Source organism: Felis catus, chromosome D2, assembly GCF_018350175.1.
Source record: "Felis catus isolate Fca126 chromosome D2, F.catus_Fca126_mat1.0, whole genome shotgun sequence".
NCBI classification, from domain to species: Eukaryota; Metazoa; Chordata; class Mammalia; order Carnivora; family Felidae; genus Felis; species Felis catus.
In genome coordinates, this window is record NC_058378.1 from 73,516,285 (window position 1) to 73,538,865 (window position 22,581).

The 22,581-nt window shown below is 42.1% G+C and overlaps 1 protein-coding gene across 6 annotated transcripts in view; it reads right to left on the bottom strand.

Moving 5' to 3' along the window:
* Window positions 1-22,581, bottom strand: part of SHTN1 (shootin 1) — a 102,002-nt gene that overhangs the window by 60,479 nt on the left and 18,942 nt on the right. For 5 of the 6 annotated variants that reach the window (XM_023240982.2, XM_023240984.2, XM_045040731.1 and 2 more), the window contains exons 3-5: window positions 15,381-15,441; window positions 7,806-7,900; window positions 1,808-1,976 (exon numbers count right to left, since the gene is read on the bottom strand). In XM_023240982.2, coding sequence (XP_023096750.1) covers window positions 1,808-1,976; window positions 7,806-7,900; window positions 15,381-15,441 — 325 coding nt within the window. The remainder of the gene's footprint in view (window positions 1-1,807; window positions 1,977-7,805; window positions 7,901-15,380; window positions 15,442-22,581) is intronic. The other variant, XM_023240983.2, reaches the window with a different exon arrangement.

Below are 22,581 nucleotides of genomic sequence, written 5' to 3' on the forward strand. Positions count from 1 at the left end.
CTCACCATGTCCTTAAATATACTAGATCATGTTTTCTTTACATTCTATCAAACACATATTTTAGAAAACTACCTGGCCTTTGAGAAGTAAATTTTTTTAAGATTTCAGGGAAACAAATTAAGGCACTGTACTAATTTCCTCTTTATTTTAAAATGGCCATAGGCTCTCGTCACAATACAATAGAATAAACAATTGGGCAGCTGATAATTTGCAGATTTTCATTTGCAGAAAAAAATCCTGACCTGCTGCCAGTGGATAGCCCTCAAATACTATTTGAAGTGATTCAAAATACAACCTCTTTGAAAAAGGGTTAATTCTAGTAATTTTCTCTCCAGAGTTTTTGGTGCATGGTTTCTTAAGTTATTTCATATTTCTGATTATTGGGATTTAACGACTGGATTACCAAGATGGAAATATCAGCAACTGTAAGTGAAAATGTTTTTGGTATTAGATGAAAGTTATTTCCACCACTCAAATGTTAAAAAATATATATACACAGCTTAGCACCAAGTACTTAAATTGATACTCAGGCCTACAGTTTTGTGACTTGGTTTTTAACTGCATTTAATTTCTTACCCTTCTCCAAGAACAATAAAAAAAAAAAAAAACCTTCTCTGGGGTTATTTACAAATGGAATCAAACTATTACATGAACCCAGCTTGAAGGAGTTCTCAGACACTTATTTCAAAATCACGGTCTCCACTGGGTGGCTAATCCTGAAGGAAGAACAAGAGACCAGATCATCCAAGACCTAACAGAAGGGAAAACAAGGAACAAAAGAAAATCCTAGACATTTCTTCGCCTTCTCCAACCATATCAATATTATTCTGTCTTAGATTAAGGGGGTGGAGGGTCAGGTAAGGATGGCTTTCTTCTTACTTTTTTCTTCCTACTTGCAACTGAAGTTTTATCTGCCCGAGAAACTAACGAGTATTGCTTTTGACATGCGCCGAAGGCTAAAATGCCCCAGAAGCCACTGAGCCCCAGACGGCCTTCCTATATCATTAACATAAACAACGTGTACATATAATTATGTGTATATATAATCATGGATAAAATTAAGGCATATTTTTAAAATTTTATTTTAGAGAGAATGTACGTGAGTGCGGGAGAGGGACACAGGGAGAGAGAATCTTAAGCAGGTTCTACGCTCGGGCTCAGTGCAGAGCCTGATGTGGGGCTTGATCTCACAACCCTGGGATTGTGACTTGCGCCAAAGTCAAGAATTGGACACTTAAGTGACTGAGCCACCCAGGTGGCCCCATTCTTTCTTTCACTTAACAAAAATATCTTAACTATAGTCCATGTTTTTTTTTTTTTTTTAATTTTTTTTTTCAACGTTTATTTATTTTTGGGACAGAGAGAGACAGAGCATGAACAGGGGAGGGGCAGAGAGAGAGGGAGACACAGAATCGGAAACAGGCTCCAGGCTCTGAGCCATCAGCCCAGAGCCTGACGCGGGGCTCGAACTCACAGACCGCAAGATCGTGACCTGGCTGAAGTCGGACGCTTAACCGACTGCGCCACCCAGGCGCCCCTATAGTCCATGTTTTTAAGCAGTTTTACAGACTAGCTGTTTCTATCAAGACAGTACTTTCAAAAGCGCCTAATCCCAAACAAGAAAGTCGTAACACACCAATGTCACGTCCTGTCGTGATTCTCAAACCAGGCTACTCCCTGGAACATTTAAATCAGAAATGTCTTGAAGCAGAACCCAAGTTCTAAAGTTCTCCAGTGATTCCAACGTACAACCAGGGTTGAGAAACATTATCAAAAATATGCTCGGTGACTGAGCCAAGAATACCACCTTTGATCTGCTTCTGACACTGGATGGAGACGCAAGTCTCCGCGGCACCCTCTGGATCTGTGCTGGCATCTTCGTCATCGATGTTGATCTCTTCAGTTATTACATCTGGTCCCAGCTTGGCCATGTACAACATGCTGATTCTTTTCAATGTTTTATTTTCTTTATTTAGCTGAGGCAAAATATAAAAACAGTTATTTTAACAGCAGTCAAATGAGTGTCTTGGATTTTTAAACAATAGACAGATTAAGTGTATTTCTGTCTTCCATATTCATCAACATTCACAGCGTGAACTAACAATTAGAAGATTCATTAAGTAAGGTTTTATTTACACTTTTTTAATATTAAACTTATTAAAGTAAGGCCTGATGCCTGGATGACTGCCAGCAGCCTGGGAAAATCCTAGCTATAACTGATAATATAAGAGAACTTAAAATAAAACATCAGTATAGACTTTGTTACGTTAAGTAAGACCTGATGCCTGGATTACAGCCAGCAGCACGGGAAAATGCTAGTTATAACAGATGATATAAGAAGAATTAAGATAAAATACCGGTCTGGATTAAATCAAATTTCAATTTATTTCAATTTAATTAAGGCATTTTGTTTCAAAAAAATGTTTTCTTTGCTGCTATGCATGCCCTGTAAATGTTTGTTAGCTCAGCCCTTTCTCTTCTCTGGACACTGCTACACTCTTCATTGTTCGGCAGAATTGCTACGGGAACAACCATGTTCCCCCAGAGCACACCCTATCCCTTTGGCCACAGCTAATCAGTCCACAGATTAGGCACACAAGGCCAAGCTTGGTCAGATGGATCCGTTCTCCAGAAATCTGGAGGCTGGAACACGGAGAGGAGTTTCCTTCCACACGTCTGCATGTACAGAAACTATTGGCACCCACATTCCAACTCTGAATTGAGGAATAGAGGAAGGGGGTCCATAGCAAAGCCAAAAATGGAGCTGATGTGTAGAGACAGGCAGAGGAAAATAATGCAGATGGGTTTCCCACAGGGCTCCAGTCCATTCCTGAAATACTCTCCTAGCCCATAGATAGATTCCGTGGGATTCTCCAATATCCCTCACTAACAAATTCCTACTTTTCTTAAGCCAGTTCAAGACGTGTTTCCATCTAGAGTTCTAATAATACACAATGGAAGAAAGCACAAGATATGTTTCTACTATCTCTATAGAGTTCCAATTCACAGCAAAGAAAAGAAATCCTAATTCATTAATGTATTTGTTACTCCTTTTGCAGAAATTAATTGCTTTTTAGTTTCAGTTGCTCAATTATCATTGCCTTCTTTGGTTCATGTTTATGTCCATATGAATATTAGTACAAAGCACACACAAAGAGTAAACTTGGAGGAGGGGAGGCGCCCGGGTGGCTCAGTCAGTGAAGCCTCCTACTTCCAGCTCCAGTCAGATCTCAGGATTCGTGAGTTTGAGCACGGCATGGGGCACGTCGGATCCTCTGTCTCCCTCTCTGTCTCTCCCCCCCACTTGCATGTGCGAGCACGCTCTCTCTCTCAAAAATAAACATTAAAAAGAAAAAAAAAGACTAAACCTGGGTCCAAAGTCCACAGAAGGAAAATATGGTTTTCTCATGTTTTCTCTTCTCAAGACTGCAAAATAAAAGGTCTTCTCTGAACACACGAACATTTAGAGATGAAACCATGTTTCTTTCTCTAAGGGCCAATGACCAACACGACAAGTTGTGAATTTCGTAACTGACACTGGAAATTAATACAGAGACCTAGTTCAATGCAAAGCTAACTCCCCTTCTCCACTAATCACCTTATGTCAGAGTAAGCTGTGCTCGTACTTACTTGTCAGGCTTTGGCCCTTCATTTGTGGTCATTAGGACTCCTCAGGGAAAAGCCCAGACCATTTCAAACTGGGAGATCTGATTTTCACCCCAATAACGTTGAATCTAAATGTATCTTAAGTAGCCTGGTCTGGAGCACAAGAGGCTTCCCTGACCTCTCTGGGGAGTCAGGAAGAATCAATCCATCAGAAATGGCTATGAACCCTTCTGCAGATTCTCCCTGGGAAGCCCAGTGAGTTCTATTCAGGGAATCTGACACTGCCTTTTTCTTCCCTGTCCCCAGCCCACAGTTCGGGCTTCTAGCTCCCCAAGATACATTACAGGATCAAGAACTAGATGGGAGCCCGTCCTCCCTCTCAGCCTCTCTCTCTTCAGATGAAACATTCAAGTGAAGACTGCTGTGGGTTCTCTGAACCATGAATGCTACAGAGTAGACCTATGCTGTGCTCAAGGATCATGGTCAATTCCCGGACAACACCATCTTTTCTGAACATTAGGAGGAAATAACAATTTAAGGAAAAGGTGAAAAAAACCCTCAAGCCTTCATTTGTAATTCTGCCTCCTACCACTTAAACTAATGGTTTCCAGCTCTGCACATTAACATCTCTAGAGAGCTTTTAAAAACTCTCACTGCACAGGCTTGCAACAGACCCAAACCTCTGGGAGTGGAACCCAGCACAGTACTTTCTCTGAGTCCTCGGGTGACTCTAATGTACGTCAATACTAAGAATCTTTGATACAGAGAAAGGCAATGTGTTATTATACATTTCTATAAAATCAGCAGAGTCAAGAATCCTGCTCTGTAATCAAATGTTTCTGCCTCTAGAATAACCTCATCTTTCAGGGTGACAGTTTCCTCATCAGTGAACTAGGGAGAAAAATAGCTTCTACTCCATAATGTGAAGATTGAAGGAGATATTACATATAAAGTATTTAACACAGTGACTGACATGCAGTAAAAATTCAGTGTTCGCTACTCATTCTTACAAAAGAAGTTTAGTTTGTGCATCTGATTTTTCTTTGGAAATAGTCTATCAGCTCGTTTTCTTCAACCAACATATACATCCACGATCCATGCAATTTTTTCTTCCTCCAGGATACTCACGAAAGCACAAAAATGCTAATTTTTGCCATCTGGTGCTTAATACGTCAGCTCCAGGGCCACCATCACAATAATAATAACCTGATAGTTAACAGTCCTACCCTCAAAAGAGTTTAATGCCTCTCTCTATCAAGTCAGGCACTAAAATCCACCAGCCCTCGGCTGGCCGTACTACTCTATTTAACAAAGTTACTAACTCAAGAAGAAAGCCGAACACTGGGTGCCTGGCTGGCTCAGTAGGTAAAGCATGGACTCTTGATCTCAGGGTCATGAGTTCAAACAGCACATTGGGCATGGAGCCTAGTCACAAAAAATAGAAAAAAACAAAAAAGCCACCTAGAAAATTTCAAAAGTCTTCTCTGAAACATCATTGTCATGTTTCGGAAGAAGAAACGTAAGATTTATGTACATAAAGACCTCATGACCGTGCTAACTGGGTATTTTTGGAAACTCTGAATTCACAAATTTTGGCTATGCAATTTCACCGAAGTTATTATTCATCAAGTTATATATGTTAACGGCATGCTGTTTTTTGGAACCATTCTAAGTCACAAAGCAAAACTAAATCTTTTATAACCCTACAGTAACAGAATCCTCTAGTACATTCAAATTTAAGTAGTTTTCATATTGGGTGCAGCATAATGAATATTTAAAGATACAAAATAAGCAAGTTAAACAGATTTGGACCATATGGTTTAAATAACTGGTCCACATTTATCAGGTTAACCTACACATTTTAGCAAAGTACCCACCCTTGCTTTTAAGAACATTATGCAAATTGCACCTTAAGAACTAAACATTCCATTTGTCATTAATTTGAAAGCAAAGATTCAGGAAAATAAGAATAAATTTGCAGAAACTTTGCTGCTTTAAAAATGGAGCCTACCTTCAAAAATGACAATTGGGATATCTAAATCAGGACGTGTGGTTTATTGATCATACATATAGAGAAGCTTCCAAACTTTGCATTCAAAGCTGTAGGATCTTCCAGATCCAATGAGCACATCTATAGGTTTTGTTGACTTGTGTTTTTATTCCAAGTCCCATAAGGTCACATTGTATCCTCAAAAACAAGCCGTATGTCCATTTTCAAAAGACTTCATAAAGAACAGAGGACAAACGGCAGAGGGAAGGGTCCCATGGTCAAGACTAAATTACAAAACTGACCTTTGAGATTAGCAACACAGTGGTTCATAACCACGGATGACCATAACAGTCACATGGCAGCTTTCTCAGCCCACACATGGCCACCAGTGGGTGTAGGGTATTCTTAAGAAATCAACACTGGTCTACCCTGACACTTAAGACAACCATAGCTCAGACAGGTGCATTCTCTTGCTCAAAGTCACCTGTTAGTTAAAAACAGAAAGGCAGGAATCAAATCTTTCTTTAAAGGGACCTATACAGGGGCACCTGGGTGGCTCAGGGGGTTAAGTGACCAACTCCTGATTTCGGCTCAGGTCACAATCCCGCAGTTTGTGGGTTCGAGCCCTGAGTCGGGTTCCACGTCGACAGTGAGGAGCCTGCTTGGGTTTCTCTCTCCCTCCCTCTCTCTGCCCCTCCCCTGCTCATGTTCTCTCTTCCTCTCTCTCAAAATAAATAAGCTTAAAAAAAAAAAAAGGGCCTGTACAGACCCATGAGTAAAGTGCATCACAAAAAAAAGTCCTCCCCATTCTCCCTTCAGTCCTCACTCTAGTCTATCCTGTCATTTAAGAGGAGACTACAGCCGTCCAGGAACCAGAACTAACCTGCCCGAAGTCAGTCACATATGCCCAAAATGACATAAGTGGGAATGAAACCTGTATATACCGCCTCCCAAACTGCTGCTCTCCGTGAAGTCTGCCCATCCTGAGAGTCAGTCAAGCCTTTTCGTTCCACGTGTCCTATTGGCAACAGGAATACTTAGGCACTTATGAATAGCGAGGGGAAACACAGAGACCATCCTCAGCCACTGCAAATTCGGAGCAGCTAGTGCGCTCCGACTACATTTCTCTACTTGTTCCAAAAGAAGACCCTCAGGACTTGAGAAGAGAATTCGCAGTTTTGTGGACCAGTGAACACTTAGCGACGTGTAGCACGGATGCAGCGGGGGGAGAGCGCTCACATCATCATCGTTTTGAAAGTGAAGGCCCGCGCTGCTACGTATTCTTCAGACACAAATAACAGAAGGGAAGTTGCATGCACATCATTTATATTCTGAGGCTCTGGCTGCATTATCTTGTGAATCCCAACGTAGTGTCATCACGCAAACAATTAAGCAAACACCTCTAGCAAGCACACTGCTAATGCATACAAATTACATAGAGACATATACAGACGGACTGATGGACTGATTTGCAGAATTTCAGTCACATCCAAAGACACACTTTGGAGGCACCTGATGGGGAAGAGGGGAAAGACACACAACCGGCAATTACTAATGATATTTGGCTAAAAATTGCTGTCATCCATTTCCTGATGAAGTGGTTCAGATGCATTTTACTCAACCCAAAATACGTAAGACGGAGATAAAAACGTTCTTTAATAATAATGTACTTCTGATGAGACAGAATATAGAAAATTACACTCTTGGTAAATTCATCAGCGAGACGCAATCAGCAGAGCACTGGGGGTCACCTTTAGCGTATGCCCTCACTCTGCTTTCACAAATAATCACCTGAAATATAAGGCTGGAGGCTGACTTTTTCATCTACATCAAACACGAAACACTCACTGATCCTTTACGTCCCACCAGGTTAGTTTTAAACTTGGTTAACATTTTCACCCAGTGCACAGACATCTAGGAAGTCCAGCTGGAAGAACTCCTCTGGGGCCATTTTTCACAGGCAAAAAAGCACAAATGCTGAAATACATATAAAGAAATGCCCCCTGTTGCAGTCAAAATACCCTATGCAGTAAGATATTTCCATAAGCCGCTTCCAGGAGTCTGAGAACTTATAACACTGTCCTCATCGTCAGAGTGGAGACAACGGATTAGAAAACCAGGGGGGCAGAAAAGGGCAGAGGCCACTCTTCAGAAAAGCACGTTGAAATTAAAAAGCTCAAGTAGAATTCCCTTCTTTAAAGAGTCTCACCTTTGTTGCCAAAGCTTCGGCGCTTTCTCGACAGGTCTTCTCTATTTCAAGATGGTTCTGCATAAAATTGACTTCCTCTATAACCATGTGAGAAACTAGGAATGAGGGGAAAAAAGTCTCAGCATTCAGAGATTAGTCAGTGATTCCAGAAGCCCACACGTTTCGTCCCATGACTCAGAATACTTCAATTCTTTAGCTAGCCAGACCTTCAGCTCTCATGGAAAAAAAAAAGTGTTGAAGAGGCTGTCCTGATTAAATCTTAGCTAATATATGAATGTGGAAGGGAAAAAAAGAACACAAGGAAGAGGCTTTTACTGCCAGTGCACACATTGTAAGAAAGCTAGTTAGGATGTTTTTTTAAGTGTCTGCTTCCCATGTACCTGTGCACGCAGCCAGACACGTCCACGAATTTGGACGACAGAGTCTCTCCTAAATAAAAAGTGGCACACGTGATTTCCTTTGCGTAACAGGACAGAACACGTGGATCTAATAAGGAAAGCTAGCAAAAGAGACATTTTTTAAAAATAAACCTCCAATTGATCTCTTTAACTGGAGTAACGGATGTGGCAGCTTAGTGATGGCCAGTACTGTAACAGCAGTCTTTATCAGGGACAAAGTGGTTACTTTTAGTAAACTCCAAGGCAGAAGAGCAGAGCAACAAGGTTTATGCACCATAGGACGATGAAATCAGATGCTGCTTGTATCACAGACTGCTAGGAGATTCGGAAGAAAACAGAATTTTATTCGGTACTTTACCAATGCCTGAAAAATAGTTATTTTGAGGGTTTTTTTCTAAATAGCTGCTCTATATAAATGGAGATCTACAGGTACAAAGTTGAGAACTTGAATCGTACTCGAAAGACCAAGGGACATGCCAATTCCTCTTGCCCATGTTTCTAGTTACAAGAAAACGCTCAGAATCTTAAACTTAACTGTAGAGGGGTATACTCACTGACATTTGTTTGGCTTAAGAAAGAAAAATTAAGTCTACCCAAATGTGAAACCCAACAAAGTTAGGCAAAAAGCACTGGGCTCACATAACACAAAGAGAGATTACTTTTGCTTCATTTAAGCTTAATTAACCTGCAATTATGATTAAACTCAGGGGGGGAAAATTTCTCTCCAAATTAAATACAAAAATGTATTACTTCCTAAGTCCGTCCAAAGTTCTTATTATGTTAATATTCAGATTCATAAAGCAGGACTAAATGGCCAGAAACATCTCTAACCTTGACATTTTTTCAGGGGTAATAATAATCTGCAGCAAATGCAGGCCAACCAAAAACCACTTAACTAATTAGTAGTTGCAGTCACCGAGAAAAACATGAATCAACACTGTTATTACAAGTGGCACATTTGAGTGGCATCTAATTATGACTTGATGAGCACGATACTTGCATTATCAACATTACTACTGCATCCCATCAGGGCCTAAAAGCTGCTGATGGCATTGACTTCGAGAAACTCCCACTCAATGGTACGGCAGCACCCAACAATCGGCTTGGCAGGGGCCCCCCTCACTAAATGACACGTTAAGCGTAATTACTGGTAGACATTGTAAATAAACAGGATTGGAAGTGAAAATTGTACCAAGTGCATAAGACACAATCTGACACATTGGAAGTGGCAGCCTTAATTGAGAGTTTCTTTGACTGCTCAAGATCATTTCAACTGCATTTCTCAGAGGACAGTGATTATAACTGTGGAGACAGACGGCATAATGGTATCAGCACTGCTGACAGAGCAGTGAATTAAATTGTATCTGCTGTTGTGTGAAAGCCTTGATGAGAGGTACAGATGCCTTAGTGGTCTTATCATTATAACACAATGGTCATGTTGTCATCAACCTTTCTGGCTCCAATTGAAAAGAAATGATTGTGTGTTGAGGCTCTGCGCCCCCCCCTCCCCACCACCCCCCCTCCTATTCTATCTCTTGTTCTGAATAGAACCAATTTTCAGAGAGCTATGAAATCACGCAATAGGTCCTAAAATGCAGCTGCTTGGCATACAAACGGGTCCCCATTAAACTGGAATCACACACAATATGTGTTTATGCCAGAAGAACAAATAGAAGCTGAACACAGGCCAAGTTTATTCACACACACAAAGCCCATGTAGCTCTTCATCAATATAATTGCCTTTTATATTGTAGTTTAAATAATAGGCTCTATTATTTCCTTAAAATCCTAATATTCTTGGCATTTTATCACTGTGTTTACAAGGTAGATTCTTCAAAAATGTGAAGGAAAGAGAAAAGAAACCTACACAATTTTTACAACATCAAATATTACTTTGAATTTTTTAGCCTTAACTACTTGACTTCTTCTCCCACAATCTGGTATTTCCATGATCATAACAAAAACATAAACACTCTGCATGTTTCATAGGAATTTGACTTTTTATTCAACAACATTCTTGCTCATGGAAGAGTGAGAAAAATCATTCCACCATAGCCAGGTTTAAGCCTAGCAAAAAGAAAAAAAAAAAACTTATTTTCTGAACATTTTGTAAAAATCTGCCCTGTAATTTAACTTGATAAACTTACATAGGTAGCACTAGCCCACATTTTCTCCAATTCTCATACAGTAGACTCCATCAGGTAGGTGTGTTTTTTTTTTAATCTCTTCCTCTAAGAGGGAACAGTAGAAATCAGAAATAGTGCTTTGATTTCTAGTTTAAAAAATTATCCCTATGCTAAAAAGGTAGCAAAGAAACGTACTTATCAACTTTCCAGATTCAAAAGAGGACATACTTCGAAGGGCAATTATATCTTTAAAAAGCATGACCTCATTTCTAAAACCAAAAGTCAGGTTACATGACACAAAACAGATATTTCTGTAATACATCATTTCATTTGCACCTTCCAAAGGACAGAAGTTTTAAAAACCTTTAGGTGTTCATTCAGTGATTTGCCTTACGGTGCTGAACGCAGGCTTGTCTCGTAATATCCACAGACCATGACCACAACCCCTAAAAGTGTCTATAATTTCGATGACATGAAGGTTTTAAAAAAGAAGAAAGCCGAATCCAGGTATTTTAGAAATACATACTGAAATATTTACAAATAAAATGAGATGATGGCTAGAATTCGTTTCAACATAATCTGAGGTTGGTGAGAACAGAGGTATGAATGCAGAGATGAAATTAACTCGGCCATCAGCTGGTTAACTGTCGAAGCTGTATACTGCATAAATGGGGGTTCGTTATACTATTTTCTCACTTTTGCATAAGCTTGATACTTTCCATAGTAACACTTGTTTTTAATGACTCTGAGAAGTAAGAAGCATAACCTAAAAGTACGTTGACTGTTGCGTCTACCAGTCGAGCTGCATTAGCCAAGTTCGTTTCTCCTCTTCGTGACCCCAAAGCACATGTACATACGTGCCATCATAGAATGCATCACACCGTAGGGCAACTGGGCTTTTCTTTCTTTGTCACTTGCTTTCGTCTTTTTTTTTTTTTAAGGTTTATTTTTATTTTTTGAGAGAGAGAGAGAGAGAGAGAGAGACAGAGCACGAGCGGGGGAGGAGCAAGAGAGAGGGAGACACAGAATCCGAAACAGGCTCCAGGCTCTGAGCTGTCAGCACAAAGCCCAACGCGGGGCTCAAACTCACAAACTGCAAGATCATGACCTGAGCCAAAGCCAGACGCTCAACAGACTGAGCCACCCAGGTGCCCCTGCTTTCGTCTTTTATTAACCGTGAGCATGAGAGCAGGAATTTTTCTTTGCTCACGTGGGACTCCCTTGCACCTAGCATGATGCTAGGTATCAACTAGGTTACCCGGTTTGTGTTTGTCTCAACGACGGAGAAAACCGATCAGGCCTACGTTCATCTGTGAACACCCTTTTACAAGAACATTCTCTCTAGAACAGAACTGCTCAGGACACAACCACCATCACCATTTATCGGGCCAACTACATGTCCAGCCTGTTCCACACCCTTTACATGTGTTCTGTCATGAATTCTCACAACAGTCTTAGGAGGCACGTACTATCGCAAGTTTTGTATTTGAGAACACTGAAGCCCAAAAAGTCAAGTAACAGATGTCAAATTACAGAGTTCTAACCGGTCAGGCCCAGCCAAACCAATTTCTAGGCGACTCCCATTTCTCCATGTCTCTTTCTAACTTGTTGTATTCAAAGGGGATACCACCAGGGGTGCCTGGGTGGCTCAGTCCAGTTAAGTGTCCAACTTCGGCTCAGGTCATGATCTCACGGTTCGTGGGTTGGAGCTCCCCGTTGGGCTCTGTGCTGACAGCTCAGAGCCTGGAGCCTGCTTCGGATTCTGTGTCTTCCCCTCTCTCTGCCCCTCCGCCACTCAACGTGTCTCTCTCTCTCTCTCTCTCTCAAAACTAAACATTAAAATTAAAAAACTTTGGGGGGGGCGGTACCTGGATGGCTCGGTCGGTTGAGCGTCCGACTTTGGCTTCGGTTACAATCTCACAGTTCAGGGATTTGAGCCCCACATAGGGCTCTGTGCCGACAGCTCAGAGCCTGGAGCCTGCTTCGGATTCTGTGTCTTCCTCTCTCCCTGGCCTCCCCCCCCCCCCCCCCCCCACTCAGGCTTTGTCTCTCTCTCACTCGAGAATAAATAAACTTAAAAAAAAAAAAATTAACAAAGGGGACGCCACCAATGGTGCCACCCTAAGCAAAACTCCTCTCCATCCGGCCAACTGTCAGCAATACTCGGATGCAGGGTGTCTCCCAAGCAGATGTGATGAACGTACCACAAGTTCTCCTGCAACATCAGGTTACCTGCAAGGTCTTCACATAGTGTGCAAACAGTGACGAAAGCCGGCAGGTGTGCAGGAAAACGGGTGTGCCCTAACACAGAGCAAAGGCTCTCAGGTTCTGGCTGGAGGGCATCAAAGACCTTACTTACTTCTCCTCGCACAGGAATCTGCCTTCGTAGGGAACATGGCTTTGCTAGGCAGTGATGCTCCTCGTGCAGGAAGACGGGAGGAAGGCTCAGGAAGAGCTGCACGGAAATCTGGGCGAAACCTGCTAGAAAGAGCACGCTGAGCCGGGACGGGAGAGCCCTCCTGTGGAACAGAGCTCCTCCTAAACCTGGTTCAGCTGCTCTCTTCCTGCGCTTGGAGAACGAGGTTTAGCCCGTAAACGTTACAGGCAGGCAGATTTCCGCTTAGCACCCAAAGAAACTTTCCCTGGGAGCTGTCCAAATGTCAAGATCAGTGTCCGAAAATGAAATCGTGAACTAACTCCTGTCCTCTTAACACTGAAGGGCACTCTGGCCGGGGCAGTGAATGAGATGCTGGCAGCAGCAGCTAATATTTACTGAGTCCTTGAACTCTAACGCCAGGCAATGCATTCAGCACTTTTTACATGAAGTATCTCATTTATTCCTTGAACAGCCTGTGAGGCAGGATCATTTATCCCAATCTGACGAATGCGGAAATCGTTCAGGGCTAGGTGGATTGACACCAAAGGGCGCTTTTTACGGGTGGTAACTGAGGCATTCCCTTCCAAACCTGAACTTCTACCCTCGGTTCAAAGGTCATCGACCACAGTCGTAATGTTTTAACAAATATTCAAAGTTTTCTTCATCCCCATTTCCTGTTCTTTTGAGACGAGTCAAGAGTCAGCACTGTGTTTTCCTGCCATCCAAGCTTTAAGGTTGAGCTGACTCAGAAAAGTGAAAAATTAAATGAAGACAGCAATAAAGATTGTTGTACTAACCTTTCAATTGATTCTTTCGGGCTTTGAGGTGCTCGTAGGGAAAAGTGTGAATTTTTAAAACTATCAAAGGTATTTAGAGAAAAGAGACAAAGACAGAGGGAAAAAGAAGTAGATGAGAGCAGTTTATGTGTTACTCTAAAGGTAGGCTGATTTGGGGGGAAGCCCCTTCCACGTGTGCATCACACAAGAGGCAAAATGCCTACTACCTACCCGACCAAAGCATTTTATGGTAAGTCCAACCATAAGAACTTGAATTATTCCCGCTACACACAGCATGCCAATCCACTATCAAGAGTTGATTCGAGAACATGAATTGATAACCATGCCCATGGCATAACCCTTTCGGTGTGACTTGGTGTCAGAACATCCCATTAATTCTGCATCAGGGAAGAAGAAAGTCCTACACCCATTGCAATTCACACATTCACAAATAAGACATATTTCTGTCATAGCGTACTGGCCTCCAAAGATAGGTAACATCAACAATATTCCTCTGAGATGTGGTTACAGCCAGACCCTTGAAATAAACATAAACTGGCTATTGAAATTAACGATAATGCTGCATTTTTATGGCTGTTTAACCTTCAGCAAGAAAAAACTGTTTTGTTGTGTAGTTACCCAGTCAACGTTTTATGATACAATCAAACAGCCTAATGCAGCATCTGCAGAAAGATGGGAAAGATCTTGCTTCCAAGGGAGAGGGTCACTTTTCCTGCTAAGGTCTGGTCCTCTTCCCATGACATATTTCCTTCTGTTCCTTCTGAGTGTGACCAGATATATTCTATCTTAGGGGATAAGCTAATAACAGATTTGGATAAGGGCGCCTGAGTGACTCAGTCGGTTAAGCATCCGACTTCAGCCCAGGTCATGATCTCGAGGGTTGTGGGTTTGAGCCCTGCGTCGGGCTCTGTGCTGACAGCTCAGAGCCTGGCTCCTGCTTCAGGTTCTGTGTCTCCCCCTCACTCTGTCCCTCCCCTGCTCACACTCTGTGTCTGTCTCTCAATAATAAATAAATGTTAAAAAAAATTTTTTAAATAACAGATTTGGATCACATACAAAAATAAGACCATAGCAGAAATTTAGATTATTACAGCTTTTATGGGCATATGACTTTCCCTGGTGAGACGGGGCCATTTCAAACATGCAAACTCTTAAAAAAAATGTGTAAGTTCTGTGAACTAGAATTCCTTTTCTATGAATTAAGGTAAGAGACAAATCAGACCACTCTAAAGATGTGTAAGAATACTTGACACGGCATTATTTAGGATATCTAAAACTCCGAAAGAATCCATCATCTATCATTGAAAAAAAATGTTTAAATAAATTATGGTACGATCATATAAGAGAATAAGACGGACAGCAATTAAAACAAATACTAACACAAATTAATATAAAAACAAATTAAGACAAATATACATCTCTACTGACACGCAAAAAATACACCGTTTCCTGAAAAGAGCAGGCTGCAAAACTAAATGCAAAGCATGGCTTTGCTTTTTGTGGACACACATATTGCCTACAGACAAAAGACCAAGAAAGAAAGACTATAAAACACTAACGCTGCCTTTTCTCAGAGTCAAGATAACAAGTAATTTTTGTTCTCCTTCGACTGTTCTACATAGTAAAATTTTTTCATAACAAGGGCAAACTGTCTTTTATGATAACATACTCTTAAAACAATAATGCTCATTGCATTTGTTTGAAAATTACAGTAATGCCAGGACATTGTGGGGGGTGGGGGGCAAATGGGAGGACAATTCTTGCTTTCTTGGATACTCAATGCCGCGGCAACTAAACACAGGGGCCGTGCCTACCCACATAATCCCAAAACACAGTTGGGGTGTGTTTACAATAATTCCAATGAAAGGCTTACATACTTTTCTGAAATTCCTCCAGTTTTTTAACAGCTTCATCTCGTTCTTGCCTGATTTTGTCGCACTGAAATGAGAAAACACGGAAACGTTAAATTTTTATCATAAGCTTGGGAAGGCAAAAAAGAGCAAACTTACAAACAGTAACAATTTCATGAGAAGAAAACGAAAATTTTAAACCTTTAAGAAGCATTCATGGTCACATGGTACTTATTCTACTCAATCGCATGGTGTCTGTACCATTTGTATCTGGCCACTTTCCTTGGACCTTCTAAGATAATGAGTCATCCTCCTGCTCGTTATCTCCTCAGGAACGGACCCATTTAACATCCTTGAGTTCAAATCACTCTTTTAAGAGAATATATGTGCCTCTTTTTAAGTGGGTATTTGGCTAATACAGTGAACACCCCCCACATCTGCAGCTCAGATTCCCTGAAACTGGATAGGAACCATCTCTCCAGAACTATTCAGAACACCTGCGCACAACCGGAAGTGACGACACTTGAACACAAACTGCTGCCCTGCGTCCCTTGAAACCTTCACTCAGGGAAAAAGATATCCTTGCATCCTCAGAGTTCGACAGAGAAGGTAGCAAATTAAAATAAGAGAAGACAAAATATTCCACAATAAGCATGTGTCATTGACAAACTATTTTTTAGGGTTTTTTTGTGGGGGTTTTTTTGTTTTGGTTTTTAGAGAAAGAGAGCGAGTACAAGCTGGGGAGAGGGGCAGAGGGAGGGGGAGAGAGAGGGAGAGAGTGGGGCTTGATCCCACGACCCTGGGATCGTGAACTGAGCCGAAATCAAGAGACTTAACGCTCAACCAACTGTGCCACTCAGGTGCCCCAACAAATTTTTAGTTTTTTAAAAAAATTTTTTTTCAACGTTTATTTATTTTTGGGACAGAGAGAGACAGAGCATGAACAGGGAAGGGGCAGAGAGAGAGGGAGACACAGAATCGGAAACAGGCTCCAGGCTCTGAGCCATCAGCCCAGAGCCTGACGCGGGGCTCGAACTCACGGACCGCGAGATCGTGACCTGGCTGAAGTTGGACGCTTAACCGACTGCGCCACCCAGGCGCCCCAAATTTTTAGTTTTAAAAGGTGGGAGGACTCACTGAAAAGACTAGGAGGAGTAAGACCTTAAAAGGCAAAAATAACTTTTAAAGCTTGAGGACCTTCCAGTGTGTCTGGTATGGAAACAAGCATCCCTTAGTTTTACAAGCCCTGAAGGTATTAATGCTATAAAAGCCTCACATTCATTACGAGGACTGATGCGACTTACCCGTGAGTTTCACAAACCGGGTTAAGTATATAACACATTTCAGAAAGATTTTCATCGTAGGTGTCTAAAACTTTAAAAAGTTATTTTTCACTATTAGAGTGAGAATTAATTTCTGAATTTTCTGGGACTACTCTAATACCATTACCAGAGGGTCATGTGACTAAAGCACAACTTTATATTTGAATCCTACCGTGCCAGATAAACATATTGGGATTTCATGCCTTTGGATATTTTCCATTTCAATTGACAATGGTTAAAACGTCATGATGCCACTGATAAGCTGGAAAACCCAAACAAAGACAGTGAGATAGTCTCATCCATCAGACTGGCAAAAACGGAAAAAGTTTGCTCTCGGGAGTTAGAAAACCCTCACACGCTGCTGGTGGGAGTGCCAACTGGCATCACAAACTACCAAAACTGAAAATGCACGTACCCTGTGGCTCGGCAATTCCACTTTTGCTTTAAAGACTTTATTTGCAAGTAATCTCTACACCCAACGTGGGGCTCGAACGCACAACCCCGAGGTCAAGAGTCGCATGCTCTTCCGACTGAGCCAGCCAGGCGCCCCTGAAATTCCACTTCTAGATTCTGTTACTGGAATCTCTAGTACAAGCCGATCTGTACATACATGTGCGACATTTGTAATAACAATAAATCATGGTGGGGTTTTTTTTGTTTTTTTTTGTTTTTTTTTTTCAACGTTTTTTATTTATTTTGGGGACAGAGAGAGACAGAGCATGAACGGGGGAGGGGCAGAGAGAGAGGGAGACACAGAATCGGAAACAGGCTCCAGGCTCCGAGCCATCAGCCCAGAGCCTGACGCGGGGCTCGAACTCACGGACCGCGAGATCGTGACCTGGCTGAAGTCGGACGCTTAACCGACTGCGCCACCCAGGCGCCCCTACATCATGGTGTTTTCACATAACACACTAGACACCAGTGACAGCAAATGCACGTAAGCTCTGTGTCAACATATACCGCAAAAGCCATAATGGCGAATAAAAGGACTCGGTACACAACAGAAAAAAAAAAAAAAAAGGATGATGCACATATACCAAAGTATACCTTAAGTGAATAAAATCACTTTATATACTATGCTATAGCATACTATAAATGTACATTTCACAATACATATGGCATATATAAAACATATAAAAACACATAATAAAAGGACACGTACACAATTTATCATGGCAGCTGGCTCTTAAAACAAGGAGGGAAAGGGGCCCAGGGCAGAGCGACACGGGGGACCTTCGATTTTACCTGCAGCATTCTTTTTTAGTTAAAAAAAAAAAATAACAACATTTAATTCTGTGAGGGCCATATTTGTTACATCAATCTCTGCCCTTTTCTGTGCTTTTAAAATATTTTTCTTAGTTAAAAAAAATTAAGACATAAACAGTTCAGCCTTCCCCTTTAATGTCTCAGGAACTGAAACTTAAAAAAAAAAAAACCAAAACCAAAAAACCTATGTCCATTCATTTGGGGAAAATCCATTCTGGCAAGAGTACACGGAAGAGGCACTGGTGCTAACTCAGCAAGGCTGTTTACTAAATCCTGACTCACACCCTCCCGAAGAGGGATCAGCCCATCCATTTCCTTGAGAAGGCATATTCTTTCATTAAGGTCTTCTTGAGGAATTTCTCCTCTGTGGGAGGGGAAGTAATGCCGTCTAATTGAGTTTCAAGTTACAACTTAACAGATAAACTGCATTCATTCATTCATTCATTCATTCATTTTGGTGTTTACAATTCTAAACACTAGAGTTCTGGATTCTCAAATAAGCTTTGTTAGATCTTTCCCCAAAGGGATGGAACACTTAGCTAGCCAGCTGTTTCAGGAATGTTCTTCTTGTTTTCTAGAATGAGGCTTCTGTTTCTGTGGAACTACCCCGCCACCCTGCCAGTCGGCACACCCACCTCCAACAACTCACAGTTTAGTCTAAATGAGCATAAGCAAAACATAATTTCTGACTAGACTTACATGCCTGAGTTATGATTGCCAAGTGAAATAGATCTGATGCTTTCTTTCAAGTTAACTTCATGTTTCTTAATCTGACATTTCTGAAAGGTATAACATGCCCTGTGAAAAACCGTCTTCATCTAAGATTTGGCGCTTGGGCGTGCTGTCCCTGACTTAATACCACTTGGATTCTTCTATATCCCTCTCCAAGCTCCACCTGAAAGAATCAAGGTGAATTTAATTCTTCCCTAAATCAAAACCCAGGGTTGGGGCGCGTGGGTGGCTCAGTCGGTTAAGCAGCCGACTTCGGCTCAGGTCATGATCTCACAGTCCATGAGTTCGAGCCCCGCGTCGGGCTCTGTGCTGACAGCTCAGAGCCTGGAGCCTGTTTCGGATTCTGTGTCTCCCTCTCTCTGATCCTCCCCCGTTCATGCTGTCTCTCTGTGTCTCAAAAATAAATAAACGTTTTAAAAAAAAAATGAAAAACCAGGGTTTTCACTGAGATATGAACATTAAACACGATAGCATTCTGCCTACTGGGATTTGAAAAAGACCACCGACAGACATCACACACAAACCACCCATGCAGGTACCATTTACTGGTCATGAACCACACATGACAATTTTAGGTGGGCTTATACCCTTTCCCCAGAAGTAAAGCTTTATGCCCATGCTCTCCGCTCATAAGGCCTAGGTAGACAGGCTTTGGTTAATAACAGGTCTCAGTATCACAGTCTTACTCTAACGTGCCAGGAACCGGTTTCTACCATCCGGCCATATGTTTTTAACACGACCCCTACAGGCATCACCAGAGGATTCAGAAGCGTCTCCCAAACCCAGCTGTATTCTAGCAGGGGTCTTCGTGTGGCTTTGCTTTCTATTTTCTGCAACCGCATTATGATAGAACTGGCAGCCACAGAATTTACCATCTGCTATGGATACTGAAAGGGGTGTGTGTTGCGGGGGGAGGGGGAATCTACACATGCGGCAAATGCAGCTGACTTACTCCAAACCAGAGCTGAACAAAATATGAAGGATGTACCCCTTTACTTAAGCAGAAATCCAAATATCCACTTATTTTATCATTTTAGGTGAACCCCCAAAAATACCTTGTAACCTTTCTCTCATTCTACCCACAGAGGGAACTTAGCAAGGATTCTGGGCCTTTTTGGGAGAATGTTGCGTCTTTATGTCCTGCAGAAGCCCCTCACCCACCCTACCCCTTCCTCTACCCTGCCCACACAGCTGCAGCATTTGTAGAAACTGTTTCTTTTTGTGTGAGAATTGCTCATGGAGACTTTGCAATAGCAACAGATGTTCCTGGGCCCACGTCACTTCATTATGATGCCCAACGACTCTCTGTATAGCCGGCGGCTGGGGTAGAACCCAGCAGCACGAGGGCTGACTGTGTTAAGCTAGCTGGATGACATGAGGTCGATTCTAGAGTCTCTATACTGGCTCTTTATGAAGTGGTGAATTAGCCAGAGGTTGGCCTTGCTGGTTTTGAATATTAGAGGCCCTGGCCTCAATGTGCGAAGGCCTGGCTCTGTTCCACGAACGTTCCTTGAGCCTAGTCCAGGCAGATACCTGGCTTCTGAAATGAAACCAGCATTTCAAAGCACTTGGCAGAATGATGCGCAGAGGTAAGTCTCTCCAGGGTGAACTGGCAATCCCTCCCTCCCCCCACCAAAACGGGCACCTCCCTTCCTTCTCCCTCACACATCAACTGTTTATACAACAGTATCTGCTTCACGGGGCTCAGCAGAAATACAGAGAACTGTGGGAGACACTAAGCTTTCTTTACGTGTCGCTGTGTGTATATTTGAGGCAAGAAAAGTCCCAATATTCTGAATTGTGTCTAACTTCCACTCACATAAACATTCATGTTTATCTCCACGGTACACAAATGCAGTGCAGGGTTGCCAGCCTAGACAGAAAGGCACGTCTGGGACCCAAGAAGGGCACACACACACCGCACACACACAACATCAACAAAGTAGACAATCCACACAAGACAACTACCTTAGTTGACTGAATGAGACTTCTAAGCAGGTGTCTCCTGTAATCACCCAATGCCTCCATTTCCTTCCTCCAAGCACTGAACAAATTACTCCTACAGCACCCACACGTGCCAGGCACTGTGTTAAGCACGGGGGGGGGGGGGGAGTGGGATACGGGGGGCGGGGGGCACGTAACAGACAGCATGCTCTCACGAAACCTGCAACCTACCCAGAAAGAAGCAATTCATAAAAACACTTGCTAGAATGAGACCAACGCTGTCCAAGGGGAACACATGGCAGAGGCTATAACACCAGATCTGAGAAGGAGGCAGCCCTCCACCGTTTTTACTTATTTTTCTTGAAGTTCACTCCTTTTATGCCCAGTTACAACACTTAAAAGTTGAAGCACGCACGGCAGCAGAACGGTGCCTATTTACCTGTTTTGGGATCTCTGGTGATGAACTTGGATAATGGTGGGGAGAGTCTTCCACCTGGGGAAGCTGGGCTAGAACGTGCCTGGGCTTCTCCTTAAAGAACACAGTAACTGAACTCATTCCCCTCACATGGGATTCCCCTCACCCTCCTTCTCTTTTGGTGGCGTTCTTTCTTCCAATTCAAAGTTCTTTCCCTCCAATTTTCACAGGCAATAAAGCAGTAGCTGCCCCCTGAAGCTGTCTTACAGCATTCTCCAAATTCTAGGTATTGTGTGTTCGATGGAAACACATGTCCTCAGAACAGAGATCCTTGCTCTTTGTTTCTGGATAGATTGCTGTTAATAAGAGACTCATTTTCACTTTCAAACTGCTAAGTAATTACTTTTTCTCTGGCACAACCACTTGCCACTCTGTTCTAAAGAAACTGCATGTATGTGGATGTATTATGCATGAACAGTTAGCATAATGGATGCGTATCTCGCTCTTTAAAGTGGCTTCTTTACTGATTTTTTTTTAATAAAATACTTTGGGACCTTCACCTCTGAAATTTACACAAGAGAAAGAAATGCTAACAATAGAAAACGGGAGCCAAGATGCAAACAGTATCATATATCTGGCTTCTTGAAACGTAAGTCTTGGAAAGTGTCTGTCTCATTCCCTTTCATTCATTGTTCCTGGCAAGCTGACAGAGCCGCCTGATGCACTGTGACAGTAGCTCATCCAAACGGCTTCTAATCAGCCACTTAAACATTTATTCATTTCAAAACTCAATCTCAAGACACAATATTAAATATAAATACTTACTGTTTAAAGGCAGACATTCTTCTATTATACAGATTTCCTTCTTTTTACGCGCGCACACACACACACACACATACCCGCCACCCTGAGAAATGTGAAAGCTATTCCATTAAAAGCTCAGTGAGGCTTCGCGCCCCCCATATAGGAAAAAACCCCAAACAATTATGACAAAGATCCTGAATGAGTCATAAGGAGAATGCCCTTCGACTGTGGAAGCATTAGAAGCATGACTAATGTGGTGCCTGCTTCCCGAGCAAACGACCACATTTTATTTGACTGATCCCACAATACATCATCTTCTATTTGTCCATACCTCAAAAAAACAGATTTGGAAGGGTCGTGGACTTCCACGTGACAGGCTTTCTTGCTCTTTAACATACTGTTGACAATGTCATTTAGCAACTAGGCCAAAAAATTAGAGAAAGTAGCACCCTTTCCATAAAGGCACGTTTGGGACCCTTTTTACACTTTAACCCAACCCCATACAGCTTACTTGTACGCTCTAGAATATTTTGATAACAGTTTTGGTTGAGAAAATGTGATCAGTACATAAGAAATACACACAGATATTTTGCTATAAAGAAGTAAACAATTCTGCTTGGGAGAAAGTTGGAGAAGCCTTTGAAAAAAATAATAAGGGGCACGTGAGCCAAGCATTAAGAGCTAGTAAGAGTTTGTCACAGGGATGAGGGGAGGATCCTTATCTTTTCGTCCTTTTCCCATCCCA